This window comes from Lampris incognitus, chromosome 6, assembly GCF_029633865.1.
Source record: "Lampris incognitus isolate fLamInc1 chromosome 6, fLamInc1.hap2, whole genome shotgun sequence".
NCBI lineage: Eukaryota > Metazoa > Chordata > Actinopteri > Lampriformes > Lampridae > Lampris > Lampris incognitus.
Window position 1 is genome coordinate 9526212 of NC_079216.1, and position 14414 is coordinate 9540625.

The window sequence follows — 14414 nt, forward strand, 5'->3', positions numbered from 1 at the left end:
AGACACTTGCTTCACAAACCGGAAACGCTGCATGAGCATGGGTGCAAGTGCCCTTCACATGTGTCAAATACCTTCATTCAAGTAACTAATAGCACATTGTTGGGTGTTTCAATTTCAGTCCAGTCCGATGGCAGCCTGGAGTGGCAAACAAAAAGTCACTAAGGGCGTCGCTAAAAAAGTGCTCAAGATAACTAGACTGTTTTCTCTTGTTCTCAGAAACAAGGCTATCCCCTGTGTGGTTCATCCATCCATCCATTATCCAAACCACTTATCCTAATTAGGGTCGTGGGATGCTGAAGCCTATCCCAGCAGTCATTGGGCAGCAGACGGGGAGACCCCCTGGACAGGCCGCCAGTCCATCACAGGGTCCACGCACACACATTCACACCTAGGGACGATTTAGTACGGCTGATTCACCTGATCTACATGTCTTTGGACTGTGGGAGGAAACCAGAGGAAACCCCACACAGAGGACGACCCAGGATGACCCCCCAAGGTTGGACTACCCTGGGGTTCGAACTCAGGACCTTCTTGCTGTGAGGCGACCGCGCTAACCACTGCACCACCGTGCCGCCCTGTGTGGTTCAGTATAGTGATATTAGGTCACGGAGAGTTGGATCAGTTCATCTGGACACAACGTTTATTGAGAGAGAAACGTTTCGTCACTCACCCAAGTGACCTCTTCAGTCTCAACTGACCGCAGGCATCCCCACCCTTATAAACAATGCAGTGGCATAACGACTGAAAATGATCGGTTTCATATGCAAATTGCTGCGAACATTAACTAGAGTTACAACGGCCATGTGCACTATTCACAGAGGCTTTGGGAATGGTTGCAATCACAGAATCAGATTTTATTGGCCATGTAAGTTTGCACACACATGGAGTTTGACTCCGGTTTTGTGACTCTCAGTGTGCTTAACATAGAATAACAACACAACAATCATCAGGTATATACACTGTAAAATGGTGACAGATGTACTCGTAGCCAGGGGACAGTCGTTCCCTCTTCACATATGGCCTCTTTCACTCCCTGTTCAAACCAGCATTCCTCCCTATCGAGGAGGAGGACTAAGGACTATTATAAGGGTGGGGATACCTGCAGTCAGTTGAGACTGAAGAGCTCATTTAGATGAGTGACGAAACCTTTCTCTCTCAATAAACGTTGGGTCCAGATGAACTGATTCAGCCCTCTGTGATCTCCCTACCTGGATTGTTGAGCATGCATAAAGACATAGTGATGTTAGTGTATTTTGGCCGCTCTTTCGAGGATGAGGATGTGCACATCCTTGATAGGAGGAACGCTACATAGGTGTTCAGATTACTGATGTGATGTGAGGGATCTACCTGATTTTACAATGGGCATTTAAAGCCCTGGGAGACTACAGCCGAGATAAATAAACTTGATTTGACTTGAGTGGGGCGGCACAGTGGCGCAGTGGTTAGCGCGGTTGCCTGACGGCAAGAAGGTCCTGGGTTCGAGCCCCGGGTTAGTTCAACCTTGGTGGGTCATCCCGGGTCGTCCTCTGTGTGGAGTTTGCATGTTCTCCCCATGTCTGCCTGGGTTTCCCCGGGGGGGCTCCGGTTTCCTCCCACAGTCCAAAGACATGTAAGTCAGGTGAACTGGCTGTACTAAATTACCCCTAGGAATGAATGTGTGTGTGTGTGTGTGTGTGTGTGTGTGTGTGTGTGTGTGTGTGTGTGTGTGTGTGGGTCCTGTGATGGCCTGGCGGCCTGTCCAGGGTGTCTCCCCGCCTGTTGCCCAATGACTGCTGGAATAGGCTCCAGCATCCCTGAGAGCAGGATAAGCGGTTAAGATGATGGATGGATGGATGACTTGAGTGGACTGATGACTAAAATCTGTTCGGTTAATTGCTTAATTGACAAAGCTACAGTGATTGTGATACATTTTAAACTCTTTCCCTGATGCACTACTTATTAAACAACCTGCTCGCAGACAGGGCCCTTGACTTTGACCATCATTTAGGGGAGTAAGAAGAAAAGGGGGGGGGGCGGGTGAAGGAGACAAACGCATGCCAACACGGATGGCCGCATGCCGCACAACTCAAGACCTGTGGAGGGACGTGTCATCGTGGTAACCCGAACCAAAATTTCCCCTAATTTGCCCCAATCTGACACTGGAAATAAATCACCCGTGTCCAATTTCTTGAAGTTTTCCTAACACGGGTGTCAATTAGTCCAAGAGCGCTACTGTGGCAACAGCCTTGCAGCCCCGTGAACTGGACTGCCGCAGGCAGCACAATGCATTAGTGCACGATGAGCTGTCAGAGAGGATTATTTCAGCCACGCCAGTCAGCGAAGGGGGTGGGTGCCGCTCTGCTGCACTAAACCACAGAGAAAGAGGGGGCGGGAGACTGGGAAAGAGAGGGAGAGGGAGAGAGAGAGAGAGAGAGAGAGAGAGAGAGAGAGAGAGAGAGAGAGAGAGACAGAAACACACAAGAGGAGAGAGGGGAAAGAGAAGAAAGTGGCCATTACACAGGGTGGATTTTTTTCCCCAGAGCACCGATGTTGGAACACTCCTCTGAGCTGGCCCTGGTGCAGAGTTTGTACGTCAACAGCATGCGCTGTCCCCCCTCTGTGCCCGGGGTCTCTGCCAGGAATGAGGACCTGCCTATGAGGTAGGTCGGGGTTGGCCCCCTCATTCAAATCTAGGCTGGCTTTTGTGGAGCAGCCCCCCCCCCCCTCCTGTATTTGTAACGCCTCTTTGTGTCTGGGTGCGATGTTGTTGTGGGGTGTATCGTTCCCGTTTAGGGGGATTTCTCCCATGCTGTGAGTGTGGTCGGGACGGTGCACCGCTGTGTATTCACGTCCTCGTTTGAAGAAGACAGCAATCCCATCTTCCAATCTAATACATTTCTTGTGCAAACCACTCCCGGCGGAACTAGATAAGAGTGACCGAATCAGGTACGATTCAATTGTAATTGCCCTCTTAAGGAGTTTGGATACAAGATCAATGCTGTCTATCGATTACACATGTAATTGAATCTGAACACACACCATCCCTCCCCCTGCCAAAGTTCCAGAGGGACACAGGTACTGGCGTGGACTGAAAATAAGGAGGGAGAGTGTGTGTCAGTGATGCACGGACTTGTATCCGAATCACATAGCAGATAGATAGAATACACAAGTTACGTGTGGCGAGAAAGCTCCCGAGTCCACCCCGGGCCTACCAGGAGCCCTGCAGTCTAAATCAACACGAGATACGTATTACCTTTTCAAGAGGGGACATTTCCATCCACTGAGGTATTTGCATAATACAGTTGCACCAGACTCTTGATAAAGCGGCGTTATCGTGGGTGCTTGGTTATCTGCACACTGTGGATTCACTCTCCAGTACAGTGGCTAAGCTGAAGTTACCCCTTCTCCATTTTGAGAGTGCTTTAGCTGGGCGCCATTCTGCGTGTGTCTCAGGTGAAAGGCAGATCTGAGAAAAAGTAATGCCTACGAGTTTCGTGGCAAACAGACAGAGACGACGGTAGCGTAGCCCACCAGTTAGCTTCAGTTGCCCTATTTAAAAAAAAAAAAAGCAAATCAATAAACAGCCTGTTTCACAATCAGCGGTGAGTCAAGCACCCGAGCATTTGTTTTTGTGGGACCACGATCCCGGTGCAGAAAAATAAAAAAGATCCCTTTGATGTGACCAACACAAGCAATGGTATGTGTGGAGGATTACGATATGTTTACAATAGTGATAATCTGAGATTAAGAAGAGGAGGCTAGCGTTGACAGGCGCCTGCCAGCTACGGGGCCCTGGACCTTTGCCACTCAGTCCAACAGACCAACATCTCCCGACCGTCCATGTTGATGCACCCGAGGAACTAGAAACAAACTAATGGGCGCCCGGCGCATGGGCAATGCACACCCCCCTCTTAGTAAAAAGACAAAACAGGAATCTGCTATTTACTGGACTCCAACATCCTCGGGTAACAAACGTATTCAGTGTGATCCCATGGGATCCAATTGAGTCAAAGGAAATATGTGGATGCACTCAATGGGATGACACTGTTGTTTTATCCCCCCCCCTCCCTTCATTTTAATGCACCCGAGTCTCCAGAGAGGTTCAGGCTACCTTTTTATAGCAGCCCCACAGGCTTTAAGCCAATGCATGTTACATACTGTGCTCGTCTGAATGTATGGCAAAATAGGTCACATATCACATTATGCATTCAGAATCTCTTTGAGACTTTGTTGAGAATAGCATACCCCACGCTGGTGCCAAGCTGCCTCGAAATTGCTATGGATACAAGGATTAAGTGGGATTTCATAAATGGGATATTTCTTAACACTCACTATGAATAATATTTTTGGATTGTGCAGCTGCTGATACAGTAATGAGTAGTTTGGGGGTAATTAGGCTTGGCCCGCTGCCTCTCTGCTACAGCAAACAAGTACTTGACAATCAGGCCTGTCCACCCCCTACCCCCACCTACCCCTGTGCAGCATCGAGGCCTCGCCCCGCAAGTCCAGCTCAACAAAAGAAGATAGAGTCCCCCCTCCCCCAGGAGCACAACAGCCAAGACACAAAAGGGAGCATGACCTGTGACCCCCGGCAGGAGGAAAGATATTCAGGGCACACATGGAAACCGCATTTTAATCACTCTTGATTGGCGTTGCATCAGATTTATTACCTATCTGCAGTATGTGTACATACAGATGTTAACCTTGTGAGGATTGCTTTTATTAGCCAAATCCAAAACATGGCATCACAACAACCTTGATGAAAATGGCTCGTATTCGACATTCCATTTGTCTTTCAAACCAGGCTCATGACACCCCACGTTGTTTCACAGCAGCCACAATTCTTTCTTTATTATTTCACGCACTCATTTGCTTTCTTGTGATTTGATCCGTGCACTTTCACTACGTATAAGGTGCGTTGCATTTCAATGTGCAAAATGTGGTGTCGCTATCAATAAAGTTGGACTGACCCACTGATTCATGAAACTGATTCATAAAACAACAGGATAGGGCCAGCGCTGTGGATTATGCCTTAAAGTAACTCAGCGGATGGGTTTTTTTTCCCTGAGAGCCGAGGCTGTGCGTGTGTGTGCGTGAGTGCGTGCGTGAGTGCGTGCGTGTGTGTTTTTTCAGACTTTCGGAAATGACCACGCCTCTGTTTTGCTGCAGCTCGGCGTGCAAGTGTGGTGACGCTCGGGCTGTGTGAACGCTATCTCAAACGGGCACGAAGAAGAATTTGGGGAGAAGGGACGAAAGAAAACCAACCCCCCCCCCCGAAGCTCCGCACCGCCGTTTTGAAGAAGACCCTCCTCCCCCCCCCTCCCATACCGCACACGCCTCCTCTTCCTCTCTTGCACCTGTTCCACTCAGTCTCGCAGGAGTTGAAGCCTCTCGACGAGCTCGCGCGTGTCCCCTCATTGTTCGGTACGGCGGCGTCGCGAGCGATGACTTCGACGTACAACCTGGATTTCCACCCTCTGACCGAGAGCCGGTTACTGAGTTCGGGCGACGCCATGTAAGTAGAAACCCGCTTATCGGTACCGGGGGGGGGGTTCTCCGGCCCCCGCGTCGTGGTCCGTAACGCCGAGCTCGGCGTGGGTCAAGCCGGGGGGGGGGGGAGTAAACAATAAACGACAGCCGTCTTGCGGAGCGGCTCGCTAGCCGGGGCCGGGTTAGCCTCGCCTCGGCTTCCCGGTCCGCCCCGACGGAACTTGGGAGAGCCCCGAACTGGGGGGGGGGGCCCGCGAGTCACCCGACAGCAGCCCCGGTTTAGTTGGGGGAAAGGAAGACGCTTTTTTCGGGGTTTTTTTTCTGTGTGTGTGTGTGGGTGGGTGGGTGGGTGGGTGAAGCCCCCCTTCCCTTCCCTTCCCTTCCCCGCCGTCGACTGCATCTTAACGGCTCCGGCGTGTTGCTAGGCTCCGGGCGGCCGAGCCGGAAGACCCGGTGAGCGGCGCGTGTAGAGCTCGCGCGGAGGGTCGTAACCCCGAGGAAAACAACAACAACGACGTGTTATGTTTTTAACGGCCGACATAACGCCGTCGGCCCCCGGCCACACGGGAGGGACGAGGACGTGGTCGACGTGCCACCCTAACGGCGGCCCGCCCGGCCGGCCGCCTCTCCTGCCCGGCCGGCCGGGCCGCCTCCCTCTCCTGCGTCGGCGTTTAATTAGCAAGTTGTCGAGCGAAACAAGTTTCGTTATCGACGTTGTTTGTCCCCCCCCCTCCTCCCTGCCCCCCCCCCCCCTGTCCGCCCGATCTAAGGGGGCTATGTGGTGGAAGGGAGGGGGGGGCGCCACGGTCAATACGAAGCGCTATCTGAGTAGCTCGGTTAGCGTAGCCCCGAGTTGGATCCGGGCGGCGAATGGCTCCCGACGTCGCTTAACGTCTCGCTTTTACAGCGCCGCGGTCGCTCAAGCGTTTCGACGTGGGCATTCGAACGTCGCCTGAACGGCGTTACCGCGGCTCCTTTGCGCAACCGGCGCGCTAAGCTAAGCCTCCCTAGCCGCGTTAGCTGCTCGGCTAACGTCGTTAGCTGTAGCCGACGGAGCCTCTCCTCCCCCCCCCTCCTCGGTGCTCCATGTTGGATCCGGGCCGCTCGCTCGGCGAGAGGAAGCACGTGGTTGCTACATTTGCTGAACCCCTTAATGGGGAGCTGGTGACACGAGCGTGTAAACAACGGTCCCACCAGCGCACAAGATGGAACATTTAATAAAGTTGCGTCCTCCTCCTCCTCCTCTGCCTACGTCGTTTGGCCTGTAAAGGAAAGACGACTGCGACGTTCAGACCCTTTTCGCACTTGGGAATACTTTGTCCAGCCATAACGATTTTAGCCAAATGTTTTCTCGCTTGAAGAGTCACTGTTCAATTCTCGTGTCGTTTTGAAGGATAGCCACCCCTCCACCCCCCACCCCCAATGTGTTTATCAACCTCGTTTCAGATCAAGTTAGGTGGCTGGTCGCTGTTAATGGGAATGGATTTAAACCTAATCTATTGCCCACGGAATTCCTTTGACCTGCTCCTCCTTGGGAGCCTGTTGAGTGGCAATAACCCCAAAATCAATGACTGACTGTGTGAATGATCAGATTTGAAAGTATGTCCGTCAGTACTTTCGAGGTGTAAACCCTTGTTACAGTTTTGCTGAAGGGAATCTTGGCTTTTTAGAACAGTGAGGTGATGATTAGATCTAGTCTTACTAAGCTGTATCTGATTACTTGATCCCCTGATTTTGGACCGTGAGAAGGACTATCTGGGCTTAAGGGTGACCCTTTGGCAACAAACAGTGACACAGTGCTGTGTGAGCTAAGCATGGTGGTGATCCCTTTGTGACGGACCGAGAGCTGTTGATCTGTGCGACGTGTGGCCTCTTGGCACAGACTCCCAGGGGCTGCATGGGCCAGCTGTTAGGTTCACTCCCCATACTGTGACTGGTGGTGGGAAAGTGCCATACAGACAGATATTAAAAGGCGGGACCGAGAGGGCTCTGGTTTACTCTGTCACCTGTTCCAATGCTCAAGTTGCTGGTGTGTCATGCCTTGACCCCGAGTTTAATTAGGAAACTGCCTGGTGTAGACTAGGACACACAGCCTTTAATTGTTTACGTTCTCTATTTTTTTTATTAGTGGGGTGGTGGGTTCAAAGGTTGGGCACAATTTTCTGCAAGTCTGGGAAAAAAATGGCATGACCGCGTTGTGTAACATCGTATGCATGCACCTTGGTCATAAACCTGACATTAGTTTAGTCATTAACAGTTAAAATTACAGTCTTAGCTGCTTGCATATCAGTGAAATAGGTGCAGGAGCTCTGAGCAAGATCATTCAGCATAACATAATGATAATGCTAATAGAGATTTTACATTTGAGTGTATCGCCATCTTACAATGCTGTGATCGCAACTATTCCCCAATCCTGTGTTAATAGCACACATGGCCATTGTAACTTTAGTTAATGGTCATGCCAACTTGCATATGAAACCAATCGTTGGTTTCAGTCGTTATGCAACTGTGCTGTTTGTAAGGTTGGGGGATACCTGCAGTCAGCTGAGACTGTAGAGGTTACTTGGATGAGTGATGAAACGTTTCTCTCAGTAAACGTTGTGTCCAGATGAACTGATTCAGATTTTTGTGATCCAGGGAAAATGCGCATGACCATCAATCCCCTCTGAATTGCCTGCGTCATATGGGGGCATCAAATATGCCAAGACCCAAGTGATGTAGGAGACATATGGAGTACAGTGTGTTAGACCAATAAAATATGAGGCGAGTAGAAAGCTGACACCCCAGCTTTGGGCAACTTAACTGTGGATGGACTTATGAGAAGCTGGGATGACCTTCTACTACAACACTGCCATCTTCAGTCTAACCCACACTGTCCTCTACATCTACACCCCTTCATATCCTATAATACATGGACACCACCATCACTGTCTATATCTGCACCCATTTTCTATCCTTATAAGTTTGAGTAGAAAGAGACAGGCTGAAAACAAAGTGCTTACTTATTTACTTCCTTGAAGCTGAATAAGTCCTGCACAGGTGGATTATAAAGAGTAACACTGATGGTAAACGGTGTGTATGTATGCATGCATGCATGCATGCACTGGGTAATCTTTCCTTTAAGCCGAGTTCCTTAAGTATAGCAGAAAGCCCCTGTTCACTGACGGTTAAGGCTCTCTGAATGGATGCCACTTGCAAGCATAGACTAAAACTAAAAATGGACTGCATTTTATATAGCGATTTTCTAGCTGCAACAGCCATTCAAACTGCTTCACAATTAACTAATGCCTCACATTCACCCATGCACACACGCATGCAGTCATACACTCATGGCGGTTGTGAAACATGCAAGATAACAACCAGCTCATCGTGAGCAATTAGGGGTCAGGTGTCTTGTTTAGAGGCACCTCAACATTTTGCCAGGGGGAGCTGAGGATCGATTGCGCAACCCTCCAGTTATCTCTGCTCTACCTCCTGAGGGCCCCCCCCCCCAAAAAAAAGAAAAAAGGAGGGAAAAAAAGCTTCTCTTCAATCGGCACCATCCATTAACCTAAAGTAGCCTTTCTCAGTTTAGGTTAATGGATGGCTTGGTATGATGGCACAGTACTCTCACTCAGTGATAGTCTAATTGCTGCTTTATTGTGTCACTGTCTCATCAGAGCCCAACTATGGCAGCTGCTGCCAATGAGCCCCACCTGAAGATTTGCATGCATGCACCATCTTGAAGAGATGTAACCAGAGTTGATTTGGTTAGTCTTTATGCTGGAAATCTGAATACCTTTTCCCACTTGATTTCCTTAGCAACCTCATCCATAATCACCAGGGGCCTCGTGTATCAATCATTGCTATGGGCAAATTTGTTCTTACACACCCATGGAATTTTTTAGCCCTCAAGATTGTCTGACAGCAGTAGCGAAACATGATGGTTATTTGTAATTCCTTCCTCTTAACATCTATTGTCTACCTCTTGCAACAAGCAATCACCCAGGCCTGCAAAGACATCAGTGTTAGCCAGTCGGTGTCTAAATTCAGGGGTTACCCCAGGTTCTACACTGGTCTCTGAGACCAACTTCATGGCTAAAAAAACCCCATGCGTGTGTAAGAACAAATTTGCCCATAGTAACGATTGATACATGAGGCCCCAGGCGTGCTTGGTGCGATTATGGAGCTAATTGGGCAGGCCTTGTCATCAGATACTGTCTGTCTAACATGAGGCCCACTCAGAGGCTGATTGAACATGTCTGTCTTGATCAGCAGTAAACATAACAATGAAATCAAGCCATATTGGGCCAATTTGAAGGTAATGCCAAGAGGAAAACATCGTAATGCATTTCCATCAGAAACCTGATGTGCTGATTGCATGCCACCAATTAGTAGGAAAACAAAAAATAACGCACAGGCCTATAGCATAGCATGCATGCACCCCCCCTTTTTTTTTTACATAAACCTGAGTCAGTGTTTCATGTGAGTCTGAGCAGCTCTTGAGTGACTAATTGGATTTGGGGGTCCTCCTCTGGACATTTTTTGATACCCGTCTCTGCTTCTCAAGGCCAGTCTATCTTACATCTGTAAGCCTGTCGTAGTGGTATTTCAAACTTGGAGTTTGCAGTCATTCCACCTAAACTAAACCAATTTCAGACTGTCCTCTCTTTTACCTACTAGGCAGGGCCATTGGTGACAAGATGGCGCCAGTGAGAAAGCCTTTATGTCTTACTTGACAGCTGTCAAAGATATTACCAAAGGAATTAGAAGCATGTTGACTTTCTATGTCCCATTGAAGCAGCTTATAAGGCCCTTGGTTTCGTGGAAAAGCGTCATGATTTTATTCAGGGTATTACTGACAAACAGCTGTTTAAATTGACTGGTCCACAGGAACATTTTTTTTTAAAATCTCTGGTAAATGAAGATGGCAGTGTTCTGCTGGCTGCCACACAACCTCGAGGAATGGGCCTTTGAGTGTATTACTCAAACAGGAAAAGTGTAATGTTCCCACCTCAAGGGCTTGCCAGAATGTATTCAGAATCAATATTTTAATTACAACATTGTGATGGTGTCAATAAATGGCATTGTAACTAATAATCATCAGTAAGGTGCATTAATGGCAGAAATAATATGCCACAATTAAAAGGGAGGCAGAACATTGCTTTCCATCAGGGTCGAAGTGTTGACAAAGCCATTTTATTTAAGTGGGTCACCATAACAATGCATTGCTCTTTGACCTCCACTGTTATTGGGGATGAATAGCATCGACCCTGTGCATGTTGCTTAGTTTTTGAAAAGTCGGCCGACGTTATCATGTGGTACTACCGGGTAGTACCATCTGGATGACATTCTATAATGGGAGTGGTGAAGGTGTAGCTGGCATACTTGCAAGGTCAGAGCACGCCCATGGAGCAAGACACATGGTCCAGATAAATCAGGCGTTTTTTTTATGGGAGGTGCCACAGCAGGTATTCGAGTGTGGTGGGCTCCTGATTACTCGTCAGCTGCTCCAGAGCATCTTGGAGCAGGACAACCTGCCACTTAACAGAGCTGCTTCTAGGACTGCGGCTCAAGACTTGATCGGCACTGACGTCTGGGAACATTCTGCAGGGTGGAGTGGTGGGCAGGGAGACTGCCAGGTCCAAAATTAACTTTTTGGCTTACCTGCCAAGGTAGCTGGTAGATAAAATTTTTTACTGACCAGCTAGATTTTTTTTTGTGCCATTTTCCACCTTTATTTGACAGTGATAGTCGATATAGAGAGACAGGAAAGGCGGGGGATGACGTGCAGCAAAGGGCCCAGGCCAGATTCGAACCCAGGCCGCTGCGGTAAGGACTCAGCCTTATGTGGTACGCGCTGTACCAGGTGAGCCACAGGGGCACCCCCGGACAGATTTTTTAATCGGCCAAAAAAAAATTTTTTTTTTTTGTTTTTTACTATTGTAATTTGCTATTATTACAACTTAGCACGTCATCTTGGTCTCATATGCAATTCTCAATCAATATTATTGTAGTGTGCAGTAATAATAGTAGTAAGCCTGCAAGTTGTATGCAGAAATATTAATTCAACGGTGTCAAGACTAAAGTAATACAATTTGAATTAATCAATTCAGTGGTATTTGCCTTTAAGTGCAAGAAGGATCATTTGTTAAAAGAGTTTGGGAATGTAACAATTGAAAATAAGTTCAGAGTCATAGTCCATATTAATGTTTTTTATTCCGTAGTAGCATGTTCAGTCTTCAGCCAGTTCACCCTCAAAGCGATTTTCCCCCCTTCTTTTCTCCCGCTAATCCCCACATAGCTGGGTTTAAACTGCCTGGATATCAACAAGTACCCCAAATACTGTAACAGAAAGTCACACCGACTGACGTAATTAACTACTTTGCCCGGCACATGCATCAAGGCAGATCTAGCGTTGGTGTGACCGCAAACAGCAGCTTTCTCCAGCGGGTGTAGGAAATTAATTTTTTTCTACCAGCCAGAGTGGCGGTAGGTCTCCATAATTTACTCACCAAAGACTAAATTTACCTGTATTTGGCAACTGATGAGTGTTAATTTTGGAGAGAGGGGCGAGGTTTAAGTGACAGTCTGCGAACATGCCTGTTGAGGTGGGCTTGATTTAGAAGCTGAAGCCCTACCAATTGACCTTTCGCAAAGTCCCGCCCCCCTTAGTTACTGTTGCTATGCCCATCAAGCATTTCAGAACTATCCAGGAAGTAGCCGGAAAACACCAAAACATGAAGGAAGAAATCAGCGCATCGTGTGGGTAAAAGTAACAGTAATAATACGTTAGCTGTATTAGCTATCAATAATAGCTAGTAGCAAGCTTAGCTTGGAGCAGACAGGTATTTTTGTTGATTTTGGATGGATTAAGCTGGCCATGGGGTCTGCTATACTGCCAAATCTATTGCCGACATTGCGCCTTTTGCGTTCTGGGTTTCGGGAAGGGAAAGAAAATGACACCCCCTCCAAACTTTTCAGATATCTAGTATCTGATTTACAGATCCCATAGGCACACCGTTTCAGCATGTTGTGTGTTTGAAAGCTTGACGGACTGTTGCTAAGGTAGGATTGGACAAGCACCGTTCTGGGGCGGTGCTTTGCGAAAGGTCAATTCCAGGAGGGCTGTTCCATACCTGATGCTGACCTATGACCTCTTGACTGCCTGTGAAAAGGTGGAAGTGAAAATAATTTATCCCACAGGAATTGATAAAGGATTATGTGTTATAGATACATGTAGCTTGCTTTGCTTTGAAGCTTACAGATTTTCAGCAATAAAGTTTTGATTTGCATATATTGTTCTCCTAAAAGATTATAAAGTAAAGGTTTCATGCTGTGATGGGGTAAAATTAGAAACTGCGTGTTCGGATTTGGTTCAGCGCTGATCTGACAAAGTGTGGTTTGAATGGAAAAATCAGCATATGGGGTGGGGGGTGTCCCTCCCTTACATGCGTTTCCAGCTTGGCCCAGTCTTCTTTGCTCTTATCGTTTGAGCTATGATTACCGTCAGTTTCTCTATTTATCAGTTTACTTGTAGCTGTTCTGGGTAGTTTTGTTTCTCTGATTTGGTCTTAGGCCCATTCTAGGATTGGTTCTACCGAGTGCAGCACTTTAATCAATTACGCTGCAATTGCATTGCCTTCTTTTATTCATTTATCCAATTAATAGTTCAGGGAACAAGTCCAAAACAATGGATATTCATTGTATTCACACAAGCTTGGGCTGCGTTATAGCTTAGATGATATGAAGTGAAAGGAAACGGCCTTTGTGGTCACTGCTGTGGATCTTTTGGTGAGGCAGTTAGATTGGCTTTTAGTCGGTTGTGTGGCCCGTATCTAGCTCTTCAAGTGGGGCAGGTTGTGCACACAGCGAGGCTGTGTCTGAGGACGCTCTGCAAAATGGCGTCGGTATGTCTGGTAAGACTGGATAAATGGTGTCGCACAACACAGCGCCATGGCCCCTACTAGACGAAGCCTTCAATGTGCTCCAAAGCATCCCTCTGACTTGGTCCATTGTGCTGCAGAGGGTACGGTGAATATTGTTCTCCAGCATGAGGGAACAATATGCGATTGTTCTCCTGCTGTGCTGAAGAAGCTGTAGGTTACTCCCTGTACCATCGCCAAAACGCCTGAGGAGGAGACGGACCACGGAGTCCTTCTCTGCCATCCAGAGTCTGAAAGGTTTAAAGCTTTGCACTGCTGTTTAGGTGTAGCTGTCGGGGGTCAGCAGGGGGTGGGCAGTCGGCCCTTTGTTTTGTTAGCAGAGGGAAGCTTTTGTTTTGCTGGCCCGTGTTATCACCGTCATCGTTTGGGGTGTTGTGACGGCCGGCCAGCTAGCCCGGGGCGAGGGGCACCAGTCCAAACAGCGTGTAACAAGGGTGTTTGGGTTTCAGAAGACTAGAGGTTGAAGTGGGATCCTTCGTTATGTCTTTTAAGTCCTTTGGTGTTTCTGCTGAACGCTTGGGCTCAATTTGCAAGAGATGGATGGCTCGAGTTCAGAGGTGCGTGTGTGAGCTCAATTCTCTCTCTACTTCTTTTTGTTCAGTTCTGTTTACTCTTGTCTTTTTGCTTATACTCCCATTATCGGCAATCTGGCACTTTGTGTTTTTGTACTGTTATTTTAACTCGAGTACCATAGGTCTTCTGATTTGGTGGGATCCTCTTCCATCAATCACATCTGGCTGTGTGTATGCTGAGGCTGAAGCCTTTCACTCGGGTCAAGCGGCACAACAGGTTTAATTAGTGTAAAGGTCTGTGCGCTCACTAGAGAGGGGTACACTTCTTATTCAGTGTAAAAAAAAAAAAGTTGCAAAAAATTGCAATGGAAATGGATTTTCCAAATTCAGAAAAGAAATGCAAATGGAAAATCACATAATCGGCTGTTTCTTAATCTTAACTGGTCCATCTTTCTTATGGGAGTCATGACATAAGACATGTCGGCTTACATATTCAGGGTTTTATGTT

General features: G+C 47.8%; 1 protein-coding gene across 3 annotated transcripts in view; it reads left to right on the forward strand.

Moving 5' to 3' along the window:
* Window positions 1–2468: 2468 nt before the first annotated feature.
* The window catches only part of LOC130114264 (CUGBP Elav-like family member 2), a 32364-nt gene continuing 20418 nt past the window's right edge, over window positions 2469–14414 (forward strand). For 2 of the 3 annotated variants that reach the window (XM_056282088.1, XM_056282087.1), the window contains exon 1: window positions 5291–5494. In XM_056282088.1, the coding sequence (XP_056138063.1) occupies window positions 5424–5494 (71 nt within the window). In that variant the 5' untranslated portion in view covers window positions 5291–5423. Of the gene's footprint in view, window positions 2640–5290; window positions 5495–14414 lie in introns of those variants that run through there. The other variant, XM_056282090.1, reaches the window with a different exon arrangement.